At 38.4% G+C, this 21,906-nt stretch overlaps 1 protein-coding gene across 1 annotated transcript in view; it reads left to right on the top strand.

Annotated features, from left to right (window-relative positions):
* myof (myoferlin) overlaps positions 1–19,050 on the top strand; it is a 41,671-nt gene extending 22,621 nt beyond the window's left edge. Inside the window, 22 exon segments of the mRNA XM_056245856.1 lie at positions 54–212; positions 6,283–6,384; positions 6,580–6,741; positions 6,928–7,093; positions 7,408–7,484; positions 11,191–11,247; positions 12,605–12,613; positions 12,737–12,835; positions 13,368–13,496; positions 13,747–13,902; positions 14,043–14,134; positions 14,234–14,404; positions 14,500–14,648; positions 14,808–14,947; positions 15,047–15,135; positions 15,210–15,305; positions 16,693–16,834; positions 16,918–17,017; positions 17,116–17,303; positions 18,189–18,298; positions 18,388–18,535; positions 18,633–19,050. Of these exon segments, the coding sequence (XP_056101831.1) occupies positions 54–212; positions 6,283–6,384; positions 6,580–6,741; positions 6,928–7,093; positions 7,408–7,484; positions 11,191–11,247; positions 12,605–12,613; positions 12,737–12,835; positions 13,368–13,496; positions 13,747–13,902; positions 14,043–14,134; positions 14,234–14,404; positions 14,500–14,648; positions 14,808–14,947; positions 15,047–15,135; positions 15,210–15,305; positions 16,693–16,834; positions 16,918–17,017; positions 17,116–17,303; positions 18,189–18,298; positions 18,388–18,535; positions 18,633–18,671 (2,580 nt within the window). The 3' untranslated portion in view covers positions 18,672–19,050.
* Positions 19,051–21,906: the final 2,856 nt, after the last annotated feature.

Below are 21,906 nucleotides of genomic sequence, written 5' to 3'. Positions count from 1 at the left end.
TTAGAATGCAAGTGCCCCCATAGTGTGAATGATTTGCAATTTCATCCTGTTAGGGTAAAGATGAAATGCTTGGCAGAAGTACGTGTGTACCTTTGGTGAAGTTGACTTCAGGTGTGGATGGATCACCTAAACTCCTCTGGGAGCCTGTAATGCACAAAAATGCTCCTGCTGGGGAGGTTCTAGTGGCTGCAGAGCTCATTTTGAAGACCAAGGTATGGTTCTTCATGGAATTTGGGTAATTTTAACCATATTAAAGGGATAGTTCACCTAAAAATGAAAATTATGTAATTTACTTACCTCAACTTGTTCCAAACTTGTATGAGTTTCATTCTTCTGCTGAACACAAAAGAAGATATTTTGAAGAATGTTGATTACCAGAAAGTCGACAGTAGCTATTGACTTCCGTAGTATTTTTTCCTATGGAAGTCAATGTCTACCATCAACTTTCTGGTGAACAACATTCTTCAAAATATTTTCTTTTGTGTTCAACAGAAGAAAGACCCTTACCAGGGTCCCCGCGGGTCCTTAAAAAGTCTTGAAACGTCTTAAATAAAAAAAATTATTTTTAAGGTCTGAAAATGTCTTGAATTCTGGAATTTTCCATAAGGAGGTCTTAAATTTCATGTGCGATCTTAAATTTCATGTCCGACTCGTCATTTTAATTTATTTTTTCAACCGCAATTTGACCAGCGCAACATTTGGGGGCAGCACTTCGTGGGTGCAAGTTGCGTGCAACCTGCATCATTCCATAGGTGACATACGAGTAAGTGATTGATGAGTGCGTTGCGTTGATGGTTCGCCACCACGGCATTTTGCGAAATCGCAAGCATGGGCAAATGTGTGTTCAATGACAATTGGTTGGAGGACGAAAAGTATCGGGGGTGGCTGAAGAAAACAGCCAGTAATCATGAAGCGAGGTGTGCTTTATGTAAAAAGACAATACAGCTGGGGTCAATGGGCCACATAGCGCTCGATTCACACATGAAAGCAGAGAAGCACAAGAAGTATGTGTCGTCGCAGGCAAGTAGTTTGCCCATAAGTATGTTCTCATCGAGCACTTCAACCTCTCAGCCTTCCACAAGGCCGTCCACTTCAAGCAATGCCTTCGGCAGCTTTGCGAATGTAGCTACACTTAAAGCCGAAATACTGTGGGTATTTCAAACCGTAAGCCGCCACCACTCGTACACCTCAAATGAGGACATCCACCTAGTTTTTCAAGCGATGTTCCCTGACTCAGAGTGTGCGAGTACGTTCACGTGTGGAAGGGACAAAACCGCATATTTAGCACGATTTGGTGTTGCCCCATACCTAAAGAAGGAACTAATTTCACGGGCAAACAAGGACGCTTTCATCATAATGTTCGATGAGTCCATGAACACAACAACGAAAACGAAACAGTTGGACTTACACGTCAGACATTGGTCAACCGACGAGACCGGGACCCCGATTGTCAGGTCTCGCTATCTTGATTCGCAGTTTTTGGGCCACTCAACGGCAGAAGACTTGCTGGAGCATTTTAAGGTAAGACTATGAAAGTAACATTTAAAATGCTTTGAATATGTTAAAATGCTTTGTGTGTTTTCATGTTATTTCCTAATGAATATTTGGGACAATATATCGATTCATTGCGAATCTTGGATTGATTTAAATTTTTTCCTAATGCATTGCGAATTGATTCTGAGCTTAGTTTTTGCAGATGGCGCTCTAGGCTAGTTTTTAACCGCGCACTCAAATGCTCACAAAGAAGAGCGTTTGTGCGTTCGGCTGAGTCTGAGAATGTACTTGATGCTTTTTAAAACAGCCCACTGCAAACACCCTTGTACTTCGCTTCAACCTTTTCGATCTTCATGAATTATTATTTTATTGTAGGTTAAATCATAAAAGGGGTGGTGATGGTGCAATGGATAAGACAAATGCCTGGTGTGAGAGATCCGGTTTTCTCTCCACTGTGAGACACCAATGTGTCCCTGAGCAAGACACTTAGTTGCTCCAGAGGCGTGCGACCTCTGACATGTATAGCAATTGTAAGTCGCTTTGGATAAAAGCGTCAGCTAAATGAATAAATGTAAATGTAAAGCACGCAGTGCCATCTGCTGTTGAAAACTAAACTCAGAATCGATTCGAGCGAGAATCGTGATGTATTCAGAAAAATTCGAATGATCCAGAATAATTTGTCGATTCACGATGCATCGATATATTGTCCCAGCCAATCAGTTAAAAAAATGTTGTGGGTGGGTGACATCTAGGCATGCCTACTGCATTCTGGATGGAAGGCAGTGCTGTAAATAACTTTATTGTATAAAGCATTCAATATGCATTATGCTTCTTGCATATTTTTTATGTGAAAAGTAAAATTGAATTTAATTAAATAATGTAGGCCAGTTCACAATTAGACTCCAAATATCTGTTTTGTGCTTCTCAATTTTAGGTTAACAATGTTGACACTGAACCATATCACATAGGCCCAATTTGCAAGCATTCACTATTATGGCTTAAGATGTGTTTCTCAAACTTTTTTTCAAACCAAGGACCACTTAGCCAATTAAAAAAAAAACAATCTTGACATATTTGGATTAATGATCATCCCTATGCATGTAAAAATGCAGGCCATTTTAGTCTGAAACCATGGCTAACTTCACCTGCTAATAATGTGCATGATTAGAAAACAAGTCATGAGAAGTGAATTGGAAATGATCAACAGTGTCACAGTCCATGTCAGTCATTTTTTTTGATGACTTTTGGTCACAGACCTCTTTGGTAATCTGGCATACCACCAGTGGTCCCCAGACCACAGTTTGAGAATCATTACTTTAGACAAACCATCTAATCTGAGTGAACATGAATGAAAATGTTATCATTCTTTAGCCGAGGTGAACTGTGTTTTGATTTTATTTTTTTATAATTTCAGAAGGGCACCAAGGAACTTAATTTAAGGAACATGCTTTCCGTTTCAATGGATGGACCCGCAGTAAATTGGAAATTCATGGATCTCCTACAACTGGAACATGCAGAACAGTTTGGGGGGATTCAACTCCAAGTGGTAGGAAGCTGTGGTATCCACACCCTACACAATTCATTTAAAGGTGGATTTGAGGTGTGGCATGTAGAAAAGGTGCTGAGATCTCTCCACTATCTCTTCAATAATGCCCCAGCAAGAAGAGAGGATTTCACATCTGCAACACAGTCATCCACATTCCCCTTATCCTTCTGTGGCCATCGTTGGCTTGAAAATGTGCCTGCTGCAGAGAGGGCGATTGAAATTTGGCCCTCTATTGAGAAGTTTGTTGACCAAGTGTCAACAAAGAAGGTGAAGAACCCAGGAAATGCATCATTCGACACCCTCTCTGAGGCAAGAAAGGATCCTCTTATCTGTGCCAAACTCCACTTCTTTGTGTTCATAGCAAGAGTCTTTCAACCATTTCTGGAAAAATATCAAAAAGATGCTCCCATGATGCCCTTCCTTTGGAATGACTTGGAGGATTTGATAAGGGTAATTATTTGTCATAATGCGCAACACCTTTAGTACACAGAAATTCACTGATCTAACTCAAATATTTATTTTTTTATTTTACTAGAGCCTTCTCAAACGATTCATGAAGCGCGATGCTTTGCCCTCGAGTCCATATAAGCTGGTGAGGCTCGATGTCACAGACCAGAAGCTTTGGCTTGGCACAAAAGATGTTGACATTGGCATGGGTGCAGCAGCTGTTATCAAGGTGGGTATATTCAGTTTCATCAAAGTAGTTCACAATGACATGTAGATGTTAACATTGACTCTGTGTGTGCGTGTGTGTGTGTGTGTGTGTGTGTGTGTGGAGAGGCATGTTCTGAAAAGGGGCGCCATTAATATCAGTGTATTATGCTTAAATATTGCAGACTATGTAGAGGGACAGAAATGTTGTAGATTTGACAAACCAATGTTTTTTTTTCTGTCAGGGACTGTCAGGGGCCAAGGGCAGGGTAAGCGAGCTTGGTGTGCTGCAGTTTAAAAAAGAATGCCAGAATGCGCTTTCAAAAATATGCAAGAAGGCACTGGATAAGTGCCCTCTAAAATATGCCACTGTCCATAACATGATGTGCCTGGACCCAAGAAAAATGTATTCCAGCCCTGACGAATGCCTACAGAAACTGAAACGCCTCATTGAGAAGTTTGTGCTGGACAAACAGTTGACAGGCGGGATATCTTCTGGTAAATTATAGGAATAAGAATAGAATAGCACTCACTGTTCACACACTTCCTTCCATTTGTATCAGTCAAGACCAATACCCATAACCCTGTAACATTAAATTCAACATGTATTCCCATTTCTGTGTACATATTTGATACTATTCACTGACCTCAAATGATCAGGAGGTAAAGTTATGTAGTCTACTATTTAAACAGGCCATTCCACACAAAAAACTACACTTGTTTGTTTTTTTTTCGTGTGTTTTTAAAAAAAATTGGACAGGTTGGCATGACTTCAGTGCAAACCAATGAGCTGCAGAACCCAGGCATTTTTCTTTGTAAAAATATTACTCATGGAAGGGATTAACAGAAAATTTATGGAATGAGTGTGGATTGTTCTCTTTAAAAAACGCAACTTTGCCTTTTATGTTGTGATACTAATTTTTTATTCACACTGGCTCTCCTTTGTGCATTATTACAGGTGATGTGATTTCTCAACAGTTTGAGAAGGCCCTTTCCAATGAGGCCAAATCGCTGGAATTTGCAAACTTCCAGCCCTCAGTGTCCAGGGTTGATACATTCCTGTCTCAGAATCTCAGTTCCTACACTGATCTGTGGAACTTCTGCAAGAAGTTACTACTCCTCTCACATGGACAAGCTGAAGTGGAGCGGGGCTTCTCCATCAATAAAGAGGTGGAGACGTGCAACATGTCTGAGGAGACAGTTGTTATTCAAAGGCTCATCTGTGATCAAGTGAATGTTTGTGGCGGGGTGACACAAGTGCCTATTACAAAAGAGCTAATCAGTTACTGTGCCTCAGCACGGAGCCGTTACCGCGCACACTTGGAAGAGGAAAAAAAGAAGAGAGAGACAGAAGAAAACTCCAAGAAAAGAAAGTATGTCGAAGAGGACCTGAAAGAGCTAAAGCAAAAGAAAAAATCAATTCGAGAAATTTGCATATCTTTGGAGAATGATGCAGATAGAATGGCAGAGCAAGCCGAAAGTTCAGGTGGTAGTAAAATGGCCACATTGATCACAGAATCCAATTCTTTGAGGAGAAGAGCTAAAGAAAAACATAAAGAACTAATTGAGTTGGATGCAGAAATTGAAAACAAGACTGTAGAATTGACAAAACTGTCATGAGGGCTTTGATTTGAGAACTTAAAAGTTGAAGGTTTACATGTACCTTTAGTGATTTATTTGTATTATTTGCTGAATGTTACTGTCTGGGCCTAGAAAATCAGTTCCTTTTATGTTTGATCAGCACTGTGGCTTTATAGGGAAGTCCGAAGCTGTTTCTCTATTTGTCATCCCATGCAAGCATGACTGTTTTCATGCTATTCTGTTTGTATACTGTTATATTGGAAGTTTGATGCACAGTACTGAAAGTAGTTGCTGAACAAAGCACTTTAAAATAAATTTCTGATCCTGATCTTTCCTACAATTATCTGACTGGATCTTCATTCATTAGGTCTATGCATAGATTATTGAATGTGCTTGCATTTATCTGTGTCTGAAATGATATGGAAAACACTATCAGACCCTGAAAAAAATGTTCTTGGGGGAGAACCCCCAAACCCAGCTCAAGGCTTTTTGGCAGCCACATTTACCCATAATTTAGATCAAGTATGACGAATACTTTAACTTTTGTGTATTTGTGGGCTTTTGTAATGTCCTGGGGCTGTCTTCCATGTCTTTTTCAAACTGCTGTGAGGGGCCAGAATTTAGAAATTACCTGAAGTACCTTAAAGTTATAAGGTGAATCAGCACTTGGTATAAACGTTTTCGCGTCTCTTTGACCAGTCTTGAGCGTGGCTCTGGTGAGTTGTACCACAACACATCATTCTGTGTTGTTGCGCTGAACATTTTCCTGTTTTTTTTTTTGTTGAGGTAAAGTCTTAAATTTTCCTTTTAGAGGACTTAAAAAGGTCTTAAAAGTTATTAAATTTGCTGTTAAAAAATGTGCAGATACCCTGCTTACGCTGTTCCAAACCTGCATGAGTTTGAGTAAATGATGACAGAATTTAAATTTTTGGGTTAACTATCTCTTTTTTATGACTGCTCTGTGGTTCAAATAAAAGTCTACTTGATAATTCCTATGTTGTCTACTCTAGGGAAATGACACTGAACTTCCCCTTGCTCCTGCTAAACGAGGAGAGAAGCTCTATATGGTTCCTCAAGGGGTGCGACCGGTGGTGCAGCTCACTGCCATAGAGGTCAGTTTCATCTCCACGGGTTATGTCCTTTTTGGGAGTTGTTTAAAAGGGGTCATATCATGCCAAATCTATTTCCTTAATAGATCGAGATAATGCACTATTATAGCTTCCTCTCCAGTCCACAAAATATCATTTATTGAATTAAAACATGCACACAAACACCAATATTTACACAATGATGTTTTATATTTGCAGGTTCTAGCATGGGGTTTGCGTAACATGAAGACGTATCAGCTGGCTCCGGTTACTTCACCCAGTCTGGTGGTGGAGTGCGGAGGAGAGAGAGTTCTGACAGCTGTCATCAAGAACATAAAGAAGTGCCCTAATTTCCAAGGAAATGTCCTCTTTTTAAAAGTGGTGAGCATCCATCTCTACCTGTTGAGAAAAGGCATAGTAATTCTTTCAAATAACATTTTTCCTTGCTTTGCATTAGACAGCAAAATATCAATGACATTCAATTACATTTAAATGTGGTTTAATCTTCCAAATGCTTTTTTGAGCCCATAGACCATATGCGATCAGCGTCTTGTTTTGTATCTTTAGCTTCTACCCAAAGAAGAGATGTATGCTCCCCCTATAGTGCTGAAAGTCATCGACCACAGACCCTTTGGAAGGAAGCCTGTGGTGGGTCAGTGCACGATAAGTTCCCTGGAAGAGTTTCGATGTGACCCTTATGCCACAGTAGCTGAAGTTGCCATGTCTTCAAAAAGTACGTCCCCTTCACACTTTTCGGTTTACTGATTTATCTTTTTTTTGTATTGATATTCTTAAAACATTATGTAAGTTAGGTCACCTTTTGTTTTTTAAACTTTGGCAATTAATTCAGTCCAAACTTCATTCAAAATGTGTTATTTCTTAAGCAGGTATCTTCTGCCTATATATATATATATATAATTAATTGATTTTGTCTCTCCAAAATTTGTGTACAGCCTTCAGGAAATTTGAAAGAATATTTATCAGCATTCTTACTTTTTTCTTTTCTTTTTTGTCTCCTTTTTTTTTTCTTCTTCTCTTTTCCTGCAGTGTCTTTGATGGCAGCTGGTCCAAGAGACCTCCATGTAAACATTGATGATGACAGACAGCAACTTCTAGAAGCTCAGGTACTGGTACCACGTCACTTGGCTTAGTAGGTTTAGGAACTGGAAGGGTTAGTTCACCCAAAAAGAAATTCTGTCATTAATTACTCATCCTCGTGTCGTTCCAAACCCAACTTTCTTTCATCTTCTGAGCACAAATGAGGATATTTTTAATGAAATCTGAGAGCTTTCTGTCCTTCCATTGGCAGCTATGCAACGACGACCGCAACGTTATCGTAAAACTAATCCATATGAATTGAGTGATTTAGTCCAAATTTTCTAAAGGGACACAATCGATTTATATGCTGAACATATTTAATTTAGTCTTTTATTTACACAAACATTCATCAACTCACACATCCGTTGTGGTAAACGGAAGCTTAAAGGGGTCATATAATGGTACATGCACTTTTACAAGTTGATCGTACTGAAATGTGTGTTGGCAGTGTCTGTACACAACCATCATATAATGATAAAAATCCATCCAGTGTTTTTGTTTTAATCTCCTTATATGTTTGCCTCAAATCAAGCCGTTCGAGCCTGTGACATCACAAGCTCGCACGCCCCTCCCACGATTGTTGAATGACAGCACCGTTTCAACACAGACCCGCCCTCGCGTGCGAGAGCTGTCAATCATAGTCTGCGCGGTCATTGTTGATATGCTGGAGCACTGTCTATGAGCAGAATGGCGTCTAAGCGATTGTGGTGTTCTGTTCTTGGGTGTAATAAGGAACCCAGCAGTCATTTTAATGTTTCTAAATCCAAACCGCTGAAGACGCAGTGGCTGAGTTTGTTTTCGAAGGGAATATTCCGCACGAGCAACGTCAATGCTTTCATGTTTGCGCGAATCATTTCTCACACCAGACTGCTTTATAAACGAGGAGGGTCAGTATAAAGCTGCTTTTGCTAAGCAGCTGAAAAAGGATCGGTACCAGCTATTCGTGTTCCTGCTGAAGCTGAACCTTTAGAACAACTGAAGTGAGTGTAACGTTTTATTAAACTTTATATTAATATTTATATTAATCTTTGCAAATCGCTAGCTGCACGCTTCACAATGAATGTGTCTAAGGTTTACACTCAGGGTACATTACGGCATGTTTTCTATGTACGATATTCTCAATATAATTCATAATCCCACGTTTATACTGAACAACGCGTTATGGTTATTGTGTTATTGTGTTACACACGGTGTACACACAGAACAGAGAGGCGGGGTGAGCAAAGCTCATTATCATTTAAAGTCATATGCACTGAAACGGCGTGCTGAAAACAGAGCTGTTTTTGACCAGGTAAAATAAGTGTTTTCTTACTATACTAATGAGAATTTTTAATTAAAGTATATTACAAACTTTTAATTTAGACCCTAAAGAATCATACTAGCTTGTACAAAAATGGCATTATATGACCCCTTTAAAGGGGAATTCGGTAACTCTAGCCACTTATTCGCTGATTTTCACTTTTCTTGTCGCATGTTTTCTCAACGAGCTCCCCCTACAGCTGTGGTGTGAATATTTCACAACACTGTCGTAAATTCACTTGCGGCGTCCTCCTCCCCTTTCTACCGTAGACGCGCTCATGTGCTTTTGTTATTGTCGGATCCGGTGTGTTGAACAAATGAGTCCCCAAAGCAGTTCGTGTTACTCGCTCTTTCTCGCTCGTTCTCGCTTCTCACGAGACTTCCTATTTCCAACTTACCGGGACGGTAGTCCCTATGTTGCAAGGCTGGTTTTCCGCCTGGGAACGCTAGGGGGAGCGGGAAAAGTCACCATTCTCACCAGAACAGGTTATTTAAACATCCAAATGATTTCTAAATGGATTTATTAAGTTAAAAAAGTTGCCAAGTGCTGCTTTAAGGATGTTCGCTTGACGTGCAGCGCGAGAACCAATTAGATTCATTCTCATGTGTTACGCAACATGTTTGAGCTTCTGCAAATACCAATGAGGTTTGTTCTCACAAAGCAAGTATGGTTGAGCTTCTGTTTGTTCGCTGAATCGCTGATCAATGTTTATATGGGAATGAAAAGGTATATCTGTTCATCATATAAACTGCTCGATTCATATGGATTAGTTTTACTCTTTATGAATCTCTTTATGAATCTCTTTATGAATTTCTTGAAGTGAAAAAAATGGTAGATGCGTGGACTGTCAATGGAGGGTAAGAAAGCTCTCCGATTTCACTAAAAAAGTTTGTGTTCCGAAGTTGAATGAAAGTCTGATTGGTTTGGAACCGCATTAGGGATGGCAAATACCGACGTAATTTTCATTCATGGGTGAATGATCCCTTTTCAATGTTTTTTTCTTAGAAATGCATCTGAAAAACAGGGTAGTCTTATATTCATGGTGTAGACCAGGGGTGCCGAACATCGGTCCTGGAGGGCCACTGTCCTGCAGAGCTTTTCTCCAACCTTGATAAAACTCACCTGCCTGTAGCTTTATGGTAACCCTTAAGACATTGATGTGCACCTGACCTTCAGTTGTGTTTGATTTAGGGTTGGAGCAAAACTCTGCAGGACTGTGGCTCTCTAGGACCGACGTTCGCTACCCCTGGTATTATTTTACATGTAAATAATACACCTGCAAAAGGTGACGCCAAATATGCGTAAAACGAGTGTGCCAGCATACGGTGTCAGTGTGAAATGTTAGAAGATCGCGAGTGCAAAAAAAAAGACCGTCTTATAAAAACAAACAGTCAAAGAAAGCTTAGTCTCAGGACTGACATGTTAGTATGCCTCGCTGACGGGACCAAAATTCCCTCGTACGTGACTTTAAAATGTAATAGGCTACGGTACCCCTGATTTCAACTTTACTACAATAAGATTTTACTTTTGGTAGGCTACATGGTTTCACTATGAGATGGATAGCCTAATTGTTCTATAATTCAGATGGGCTAAAGGTTATTTTTACGTAGGGTTGCCAACTCTCCCGTATTAGCCGGGACGTCTCGTATATTGGGCCTAATTTATTTGTCCCGTGGCGTACGTGACCTTCCTTGTCCTGTTTATGGACTGCTACACTGATCTAACTGACTGATACAACAGCAACACAACACTTGAGAATGATCAAGACATCCAATCATAGCCCACCCTCATATGCGCATCAGACCATACGAATAACAAACTCTAAATTGAGAATGAATCATTCTTTTGGGACAAATCATTGTTTGATTTGCGAACAGAATCCTCTGCTGTCTGGTCGCTCCCGGTTCGATCCAGACTCGCTCTAACAGCAAATCCCTTTCACTGTCAAGGTTTTGATTTCGGCAAATCATTTCATTTTAGAATTAAATAGAAATAAACACATTTGTTTTGCTTAACCTATTTATGTACAGAGAACCTTTTTTACACACACTTAACTGCAGACACTGAAATGACAAACACTGTGTGATACGGTACAAATATTTTGGGTATCCCTTATTTTCCTATAAAGAACCACGATTTTTCCGTATTTTCCTTTTCTGAAGTTGGCAACCCTAATTTTATGGTATGCCAAAGTGTTTCTTTTTAAATGTGATTGTTGGTACATTTTACCAGTATTTACTATACTTTCAATACAACAATTAAAATATGAAAAATATGCAGTATGAAAATTATTTTCAAATAAAAGCATTTTCTTTATTAAAAAGCCTTTTTTCAAAAAGTACATCTTGAAAAAGTGCGGGTATTTTCGGAACATTACGGTAATGGTAGTACACACATCTGTATGAATCTATTTTTAACTTTGTGAATTTCAGTATATTTATGGCATCTCAGCTGCTGTTGACAAAATGGGCACTGCTAGTCCACTTCAAGTATGTATAGTAATAAGGCTCTTCAATCAAAATGCCTGAATTTTGTAATTACTGTAAATGTATTTCAGAGTGTGTGTGAAGTGTGTAATTTCTGCATTACGGTACCAAACTGATGCCATTGTGGTTGAGCCAGTCAGTGTTATGTCTGGCCTGGTCAGACTGATCACAGAACAGATTGCAATTCTGTTTGGTGCCACTAGAGGCACTGAAATTACATTCTTCAACACCAACACTTAAAGTCCCCCTGTAGTCAATAATTTTATCCCTTAAAACTAATTTTGGATCACCAAAATGACATATTTAAAAGTTTTTTTCTTGAAAAAAAAAAATTCTTCATGCCATTACTTAGCTAGAATGTAACGCTACCCTTGATTCATTTAGTATACGCAATTCTATGAATATGCAAATTAGCCCCACCTCCACTCACTCACACCAGCTCAGAGATCCTCTCTTGATGAACACACGTTGACGTGATTGGTTACAACATGTTGGCTACAACAGCATGTGAGCAGAACAGGTGATTTCAAACTGTGTTTTTGAGACTGTCTTTGGTTCACTGCAGTTTTAAGGAGAAAATACTCAGCAACTGTGTTGACTGATGAATTTGCACATGGTTTGTCTTAAAGCATATTAAAAACATATAAACAACATTTAAAAGCTTGATTTTCAACACACGGGGACTTTAAGTTTACCTCATACCTCCTGCTCAGGCTGATTGTGTGAATCTTCTGTAGTTAGAAATGGGTTAAATTGAGGGAATCTCTAATCAATATGTTGTGCTCAGAATGATCAATCTCATTTCCCGTTCAGCTGACCTTTTATACATGAAATCATACTAAATTACATTGAAGTGTGTGGTTTTTCACATTCAGTTTCTCTACTACCTTTCTGAATTCAACATTTAATACATTTTTTTTTGTCATATTTGCTTGTCTGCATTCAATTAACTAACTGTATCCTATTGATTAATTTAAAATTAACTCCCTTGTGTGTACTAAAGGTATTTAATAATGGAGGAAAGTATTAAATAAACTTGACCAGTGTATACATTTGTCAATTTGTGTTGTAAACTTTTATTAAATTAACATTCAGCACTTGAAATGCTAGTATAATTTGTTCCTTTTTCTTATATTTGTTGTTGTATACTTGTTACACTGGTAAAGTTGCAATTAGACTGAAACCTTACATATATGTAAAAGCCTAATAATATTCCATCTTAACAAATCTTAACATTGTTCTCTCTCTCTCTCTCTCTCTCTGTCTCTGTCTGTCTCTCTCTCTCTCTCTCTCTCTCTCTCTCTCTCTCGCTCTCTCTCTCGCTCTCTCTGTCTGTGCGCATTTCCTGGTGTTTCAACAGCGTGAGAAGGTAAGTTCTGTGACAAGTTTACACACTTTCCAATTAACAAAAGTTTGATAAGTTGATAATTATGATCATATCTCTATTAGCTCTATCATGACAATGAAACTGTCCATTTTATTAACCTTACAGGAGAAAGAGACTGTTGATTGGTGGAGTAAGTTTTATGCTTCTGTTGGACAGAGTGAGAAATGCCGCCCATACCTTGACAAAGGTTATGACACATTAGAAGTGAGTCCTGTCTAGCTCAACAATGTAGATATGAATATTTAATGTTACATTTAATAAATTACTAAATATCTTTATAGATTTAAGGTTAAGGTATTCTTCTCAAGCTGTACATTTGCTGTGTGAGGAATAGATATTTTCGTTATTCTATTGTCATTCCATTTGATTTTCGAAGGCGTTATTCACTGGAGATCACCCGCCCTGGCTTTCCTTTGTGCGTTCATGAATGCTCCTGAGAAGTACAGATGTCTGATTTGTGAACCAGATTTTTCTTTTGAATCTGATCTTTTGAATGAATGAGTTGGTCCAGTTCTCTCAACCTAGACTAATTAAGTTAACTGATTTAGTGATCTGGATGAGCGGTTAACAACGGTTTACAGATTTTCCCTGAATAACAACTTCAATTTTGGTGTGTTCCTTACACAAATCTATTGTATGACTTTAGAATACTTAGATCCGCAAAGGTGAATTTTTACTGGAGTTCTTGTATTGTTTAGTAATTGTAACAATGTACTTGTTTTGTTGGTTTTCATAGGTTTATGACTATGAGCTTGAAAGTGTAAATGAATTCATGGGTCTTACCGATTTCTGCAAAACATTCAAATTGCAACGTGGGAAAAAGGAAAATGACGATGATGATCCCGCTGTAGTTGGAGAATTCAAGGCAAGATGTTTTATTAATTTGGTCTACAAATGAATGGATTTGGTACTATTACATGCTACAATGTTTGATTTTTTTGGGAATATTCTGTGTCAATTGGAAATGTCACATTATAGAATTAAAATGGGTTGAAAACAGCATTTCAAGTTCTTGGTTGTGTAAAATGTTATTAATGTTCAGTGTCACATGAACCTTCATAAATCATTCTAATATGCTGAGGCTAATTCTAATCTTTCCAATTGCTTGTTTTCAGGGCTCCTTTAAGGTCTACCCATTGCCAGATGATCCAGGGGTGGCTCCTCCGCCACGTCAGTTCAGAGAGCTGCCCGACAGCGTCTCTCAGGAGTGTGTGGTCAGAATCTACGTGGTTCAAGCCATCGACCTGCAACCCAAAGACAACAATGGCAAAGTACTTTTCACCGTCTAGCATTTTAGAAAACTAATTTTGAGTTTCAGTTACTCAGTCACCATTCTCACCATGACTCACAGTCCAATTTGTTGAATTCCTTCTAAGTAAAAAGAAAAAGCAACGTTCCTTTTCTTTTTCAGTGTGACCCATACATCAAAATCTCTTTGGGGAAAAAGTCTATTGATGACAGAGACAACTATGTGCCGTATGCACTCAACCCAGTGTTTGGCAGGTAATGAATGCCATAGTCTGAATGCTCGATAAACTCTCAATAAATCTGTCAAACTGTTGAAGAGGACTGACCTATAACCCTTTTCTGTTCTCTCAACAGAATGTTTGAAATGACATGCTTCCTCCCACAAGACAAAGACCTGAAAATTGCCGTCTATGACTTTGATTTGCTCACCCGTGATGAGAAAGTTGGGGAGACAGTGATTGACTTGGAAAACCGCTTCCTTTCTCACTTCGGTTCCTACTGTGGTTTACCCCAGACGTACTGCATGTGAGACCCATACAATTTACTTAACGCAAACTCAGTATTTTCATTGAGGACAACAGTAAAGACATTAGTTAACTAATGTATTATTCATTAAATAGTTCTGGATTAAACCAGTGGCGTGATCAGCTCAAACCATCTCAGATTCTTGAACATCATGCCCGTTTGAAAGGATTGAGTCGACCCAGGAGTGAAGACAATGGAAACACGTTATCCTTTGGTGGCCGATTGTATTCCCTCTCTGACTTTGGTGATTTTAAAAGCTATTTGTTATTTTTTACACCATTATGATGGCTTGACAAACTGTTAATGTGTTCTATTATAAAAGCTGTTTGATCGTTTTAGTCAATGCCTATGTCAAGCCAACTTTCAAAGCTGTCTAGTTATACCTTATATGTATGCATTTTAGAAGCGAACAAGAAAATTCACGAACACCTGGGTCCGCCAAGTGAACGGATCGCTCTGCACGTCCTCAGAACTCAAGGCCTTGTTCCGGAGCATGTTGAAACCAGAACTCTCTTAAGTAGCTTCCAACCGACTCTCCCGCAGGTGTGAAGCAGCTTACTTGCTGGTTCTTCCTGTGATATACTTTATAGACCCCTTTTTGTTTGAAAGCAAGCTCAAAACACTGCTTTATCTGTTTTATAGGGAAAACTCCAGATGTGGGTTGACATTTTCCCCAAAAGCCTTGGGTCTCCTGGACCTCCTTTTGACATATCTCCACGCAAAGCAAAAAAGTGAGAAGAAATCGGTACTTTCAGTTCAGTTTTATGTTTATCGACGATAGACTCATGTTGAATCTTTTTATCAGATACTTTCTGCGAGTCATCGTCTGGAACACGTCTGACGTAGTTTTGGATGAAACCAGCATTACTGGTGAAAATATGAGTGACGTCTATGTAAAGGGGTATGTAAAATAATCTTTGCTGTCTCTTAAGGCAAGACACTACTGACAAAACAAGTTTTGTTTTTGAGATTTTAGGTTATTTTGCTTTCATAAGATGTTATTTCAGACTAGTGGAAAGAAAACAAAAAAACAACACACTTAAATGTGTATTTTGAATGTTTGTTTGTTTTTTACACTTTAAAAAATATAGAAGTCTTTCTGCAGATTTCAATAACAGTACATATCTTTAAAAAACTTTTTTCTCAAAATGTGTTTTTCTCATACAATGAGCCAGAAATCTCCACTTCAGTAGCACTTACATACACACAACTTTTACCTATCTATATACCGAAGGTTTTTACAGAGGGTTTTGTTCATATATCATTCCCCTGATTTATTTAACATTTATTTCCTTAAAACATAGTTACTTTCAACAGCCATAATTTAAAAAAAAATCACCATTTTCTGATTTATGGAATGATAAAGAGATATTAAAGATTTTTAGGTAGGGGATATTGTCAACAAAATGAAACAAACATTTTGAACCTGGCTTCATCTTCTGTTATGGAAATGTAGGCGAATGAGTTCATATTTATAAAGATAGTCTCATTTGCATATTCAAACACAATGTTTCAGAAAACTTGTCTTAATGTACTATGATTAATGGATATCCCCATATTTCCCTGATTGATAGGTTACATTTCTAGCCTTATTCACTTGGTGTCTTTCTTTGAAGTGCCCCATTGTGCTATTTGAAAGATTCCTAATTTTGTTTTGGAGGTCTCCTACAATAGGTTTACATGCATCCAAGCTCAAAAAACACTTTAATTTTCTCAATATACATTGCAGCATCATCTCTTTTCTCACAGCGCCTGAAATGGTTTGATCAAGGTTTCTGTTTCTCTAAACCCCTCCAAAGCGAGAGCATACTCTGCTCTGAATGGTCAGATTTTTTTACAGTATCAATTCGAACCAGAGTCCTCATCCTTCGCAAGTGGATTTGCTTTCGTAGCGCAGAACAGTGTCTTCTCTACATGTCGGCAACACGAAACAAACTCTTCCAGGCCTACGCTTCAACTACAGTGTTTGAGGGCGAGTAAAATTAGACTGTTCTCGGGCAGCCATAATGCAAATTTGTTACAAGCCTGAAACCTGCGTAGGTTCGAGCAGGAAGTTAGACTGGAATTGCTAATTACTCGTTTCAGGCAAATCAGAGCAGATTCTGTCTTTTTGGAGACTAGAACTATCTACACTTTGATCTTTGATATTTTGCAAAACCTTTTACATTAACAAACGGCTATATTATTCACTACATGAAAGGTAATATCCAAAAAAGCCTAATGGGGCACTTTAATCTGTTTTACGAATACATTTTTCAATACATTCATGCATTTGTGTCTTTTGTTAGTTGGATGCCAGGTATGGAAGAAGAGAAGCAAAAAACAGACGTCCATTATCGCTCTTTGGATGGCGATGGAAATTTCAACTGGAGATTTGTCTATGGATTTGAATACCTGCCTGCGGAGCAGCTTTGTGTTGTATCTAAAAAGGTAATTTAGATTGGCTGTTTAAAATGTGTAATGAAAAGCACTGGGACGTATTGAAATATTCTCTTTCTTTTACAATAAAAAAGGAACATTTCTGGAACCTTGACAAATCAGAGTTTAGAATCCCGCCCAAGCTGATTGTTCAAATATGGGATAATGACAAATTCTCACTGGATGATTACCTAGGTGAGATGTCTGTATGCAGCTCCTTTCTGAGCTTTTGGGAATTTTATTTTTCTTTACATTTTTGGCTCCTCTTGTGTATTATATATCTTGTGTTACAGGTGCTATTGAACTTGATCTGCACCACCTCATCAACCCTTCCAAAACACCCGAGAAATGTAACCTTACCATGGTGCCGGATGGAACTACGGGTCCAAAATCAGACCAATTCAAGTCTCTTTTTGACCAGAAGACAGTTAGAGGATGGTGGCCATGCTACATGGATAAAGATGGGAAGAGGGAGCTTGGTGTAAGGGCAGCTAATGCAAACAATCGTCTCTGTGTGTTCCTGTATGGTGCAGTATGAGACACATTTTTCATGATCCAGTCAATTCCCAATGGATCTTGAATCCTCTTTATTTATTTATTTGTTTAGTGTATGTTCACCACTTTTCAACCCACTTTGTATTGTTCCAATGTTGGTAGTATATGTAAATGAACAATGTTTACTTTTCGTGTTATCTGGTCTGAGAAATTCACGTTTATTTGTAAGCAGATCTTTGACTTGACAACTCCAGGGCTTTCGTGAAAACTTCAGATTGTATTTAAGCATTTTTGTATCCCCGCCCACGGACATTTGGATCGTAAGAGACTTATTAACAAAAGTTATTGTAAGAATGGGTTCATCACTGAAAAATGTTATCGTACTTTGTCTACTCTTTACACAGCATTATGGAAAAATGGAAAACTATGCCAACAGATTTCTTACCTGTACGCAACAATATTTTGTTTCGGGGGAGTTGGGCAGAAGCTGCTCCCTGTTCCTTTTCTTCCAAATCAACTGACAGAACAAACATTTCTTTCAGTTTTTACCCCCTCCATTTGACCTAAAACACTGTGTTCAGAGTCATCCTGTTTGATATTGAGTCTACAAGCACGGATGTCAGATTTTCCGTTGTGGCGTTCTCTCCATATTTATGATTCTTTGCAGCTTTTAATGCTCTGGATCCTTCACTGGAAGTCAAAAATAACTCGCACCAATTAAACATTTAATTTGGATACTTGCACATTGCAAAATTACAAGTCAACACCATTGTTACTATAATTTTGCTAAAAAGTATCCCCTACTTAAGCAAGGCAGTATTTGACTCCAACTGTGTTCTTTTAATTGGTGCTTGTTTATGTGTTGTTTCAGGGAAAGGTGGAATTGACTTTGGAGATTGTGAATGAGAAGGAAGCAGATGAGAGACCTGCTGGAAAAGGCAGAGATGAGCCCAATATGAATCCGAAACTGGATCCTCCTAAGTAATTGAGTTCTCGCTTTATATATGTTTATTGTTCTGTGTGTTAACAGAAGATGACCTCAAGATTTGTTTTTCTTTTAAACCTCTCAGGCGACCCGAAACCTCGTTCTTTTGGTTCTCAAATCCATGCAAGACGTGCAAGTTCATAGTGTGGCGAAAGTTTAAGTGGATGTTCATCGGCCTGGTTGTGCTAGTCTTAGTGCTATTGTTCATTGGGATCTTGTTGTATTCATTACCAGTAAGGACATACTTCATCAATCCTTTCACAGAGGTTATGTTCGGACTTTTCACTTAAGATGTACAATGCCAATTAATTTATTTTTTGTTTTTTTCAGAACTACATCTCCATGAAAATCGTCAAACCCTTCAATTGAGTGCAGGAGGAGTTCAACTTTTTGTTTTTATCCATGTAATGTATTTGGCATGATCAGGGTTTCACACAGTGAAAGCAGTTAACAGAAATGGTTCATACAGACCATCAATACAGTGTTTGTTTTGTTGTGGTTGTTCATTTTTCATGTGGTTGTTTAGGTTTTTCCATTAATCACTCTTTTGCACCATTATTAGATTTTACCATGAATTTTCACTTTTTTGTTCAGGTTTCACTGATGTTTGGCAACATTTGTACACAAACCATGAAGTGTTTTCTATTGTGAAAATATTTTATTGTATTATATTCTCAGATCATTTTAAAGTTTATTGGTTAAAGTTATAAAATTGTTAAATAAAGACACAATAATATGTTTGTTTAAATTGTGTCCATTTGTTTTTGTGTAAATTTAAATTGTCCAAGTGTAAGTCTAATATTGGTACTGATATGCATGTATTCTGGGATTGCGAAATGATCAAAGCTTACTGGAAAGAAATTCATAGAACTGGTCAGAAGATTATTGGTAAATCTTTTGCCTTGTCGGAGTAGCCGATTTACACCTTGACCATGGCCTAGATGTGTGTTGCATTTTTGTACCTTTTTGACGAGGAAAAAAATTCAACTTTTGTTATGGTCCACTCATGTCCCTTCTGTTAAAATTTAGCTGTCAAGTTGCATCCCTTTTACTATTTGAAAACTAACTTGTTTTACACCAGAAGTCTAATAATTTCTGGCATATTTGGTCGTCTCTTTAGAATTTTCTTTGGATTGTATGTTGAATGCCTTTATCTCTTGATTAATGTTCATTCTGGCCCTACCGCCCTTTACTATACCTACCTATATAATATTTATTTTTTGTGCTATGTCCCTGTTCAGGTTCTTGATTTTTAATATTAATATCATGATACAGTTAATCAATATCTCACAAGTGCTGTTTTTCCAAACATCTGTATGATTAAAATGTGATGTTGAGTTTATAAAACAGTTCAATAAACAAGTTAATAGGGACTTACATTTTAGACTATTTATTCAGCTAGTGATAAAACTGAAATTTTGTTCTCATACATGATTACATGTTTTCCAAAAGCACTTTTCACTTTAAGTATAAACCCATTTAAATGAGGAAAAATAAACTGAATGCACCATGAAATGCATCTGACAGAGCAAAGTACCCTAGAAGAGTGCTTCTCAAACCTCTCCAGGGCCCAGCTGTTCAAAAGGTTTGATCAGGATTTGGAAATCCCATGTTTTGCTATCCAGGATCAGGTTATCCATCTTACTTTTGAGCAAAATGGGATCGGATCACCCTGATCCAGATGCACACTTTTTCAGATTACCAAATCTGGATTATTAGTGCTCTAAAATAGATCAAATATCACTTTGTAGACTACTAGCTATGTAAAAAAAAAAAAAAAGTATATTAGTCAAAGTGGGGTCACTTTAAATGTTTTTATTTGAAGAAACAAAACAATACAAACATCCCCTTCCTTTTTCACTTTAATTTCAACAGTCAGACCGTTCAGCTGACCCACAACAAACAAATATACACAAATTCATTGGAACATGCGACTTAAATCATAAAAAATGCTAAATGGCCAATAGTTAGAAAAATAATGTTTGGACCTCTTCGTTTGAAGAGAGTCCAGCGTTTTAGGAGTTGAATCTCAAGTCTTGCTTTGGTGTGCAGTAGTTGGGTAAGAGTGATGTGTTCCTCTGCCAGATGAATCTGTATTTCTGCTCTTTCGGATTCTCGTTTAACAAGTGATGTAGGCATCATCATCTTTGCTTGGGAAAGAACACTTCTGGCCTCTTTTCAGAGCTCATGTGGCAATAACTACTGGATCTACCAGTGAGGATCCACTTGGTTCCTCAACAGGACTGAGAGATCCAGAATAAATGCTCCTGCAATAGGAACTGTGTCACTTTCTTTTTCAGTCGTGGACTCACCATCCCCAACAACACCTTAAATCCATGCAGAGATTGTGAGTTTCTACCTCCACTAATGTCAAGAACCACATCTGTGTAATCACTTCTCCTTAAGGGCCTGTTTTGGTGCATTTTGCTTCAGCGTGGTCCAATGTTGCCCTGGCCTTCTTATTTTTCCATATAAATTGCCCTTGGTCTGTAGTTCTCTTCTGGCCACACACTATGGCATTCACTGTTTGGGTCATTTCATCTCAAATATTTTTTTGTTAGGCACTTCTCCACCCTTAGTAGAATTAAACTTCCTACTATTGAGGCATAACACCCTCCAGCAAGGCATGGGTTTCTGCAACTGGGAAAAGGTCCTTTTGAGACCATGCAACCATCTCTTTGGTGTGGTGAATGTAGATGTTTATTGGCCTTGGTCCTGATTGAGTGAAGTAAACACAAGCCAAAGCACATCAGGTAATTGATGTTTTCTGTTTGAAAAGACCAATCACACAGTTGTCTTACTCAGCCTTTCTCAGAGGACTTTCTCGGTCAGTCTTTCTCGGTTTTGCTTTGGGAATGCTGATATTAAGTACATTGCAGACCTTATCAGGCCCAAACTTCAACCTAGAACCCGAAGGAGTCTGTGGAAGAACAGGTCCTCGCTGCTCTGTGCTTCTAAAAATGGGACTTTCTACCAAGTTGTTGGTGACAATTTAGGAGTGAACAAATCAACTGTTAGTGATGTCATGACATATGTGTCAATCGCATTGGTGAGCCAAGTCAGTCAATTTGTTTAATTTCCAAAGGATGACCAGACGGCCCAGAGCAAGCACAAGCTTTATCTTAAAGAAAACATGCCTATTGGGGTTATTGACCACTGCACATACAAGTCAATCGAAAGGGAAGGCACAGCATAAACATCCATCTTGTGGGTGACGCTGTTGTGAAGTGACCTGGGTCTTTCCATTATGCCCGTATCCTGAGGGAGAGTGCTCTGTGCAGAGAGCTCCAAAACAGCAGACCGGATGGCATAATATAAGGAGAAAGTGCCTATCCACTCCTACCATGGCTGATGATTAACCATTTTCTTGCAGCAAACGCACCTGAGCAGGCATGCTTCAACACTGCTCATAGCTCATAGCAAAACAAGATGTACAACTGAGCACTTAAATGTAGTCCTCAAGAGGCGCTTTGCGTGTCTTAACCTGACTACTTGCGAGTGGAATCACAGGGAGCATTGCCTTATAGTTCTGACTGGAGGTGCAATAAGGGATGCAATTGTTAACAACTTTTGACTGGTTGATCTCTGATGATTGATTGTAATT

This window comes from Rhinichthys klamathensis, unplaced genomic scaffold, assembly GCF_029890125.1.
Source record: "Rhinichthys klamathensis goyatoka isolate OS25496 unplaced genomic scaffold, OSU_Roscu_1.1 h1tg000035l_1, whole genome shotgun sequence".
Classification (NCBI taxonomy): domain Eukaryota; kingdom Metazoa; phylum Chordata; class Actinopteri; order Cypriniformes; family Leuciscidae; genus Rhinichthys; species Rhinichthys klamathensis.
This window is presented reverse-complemented; position numbering and strand designations above follow the sequence as displayed.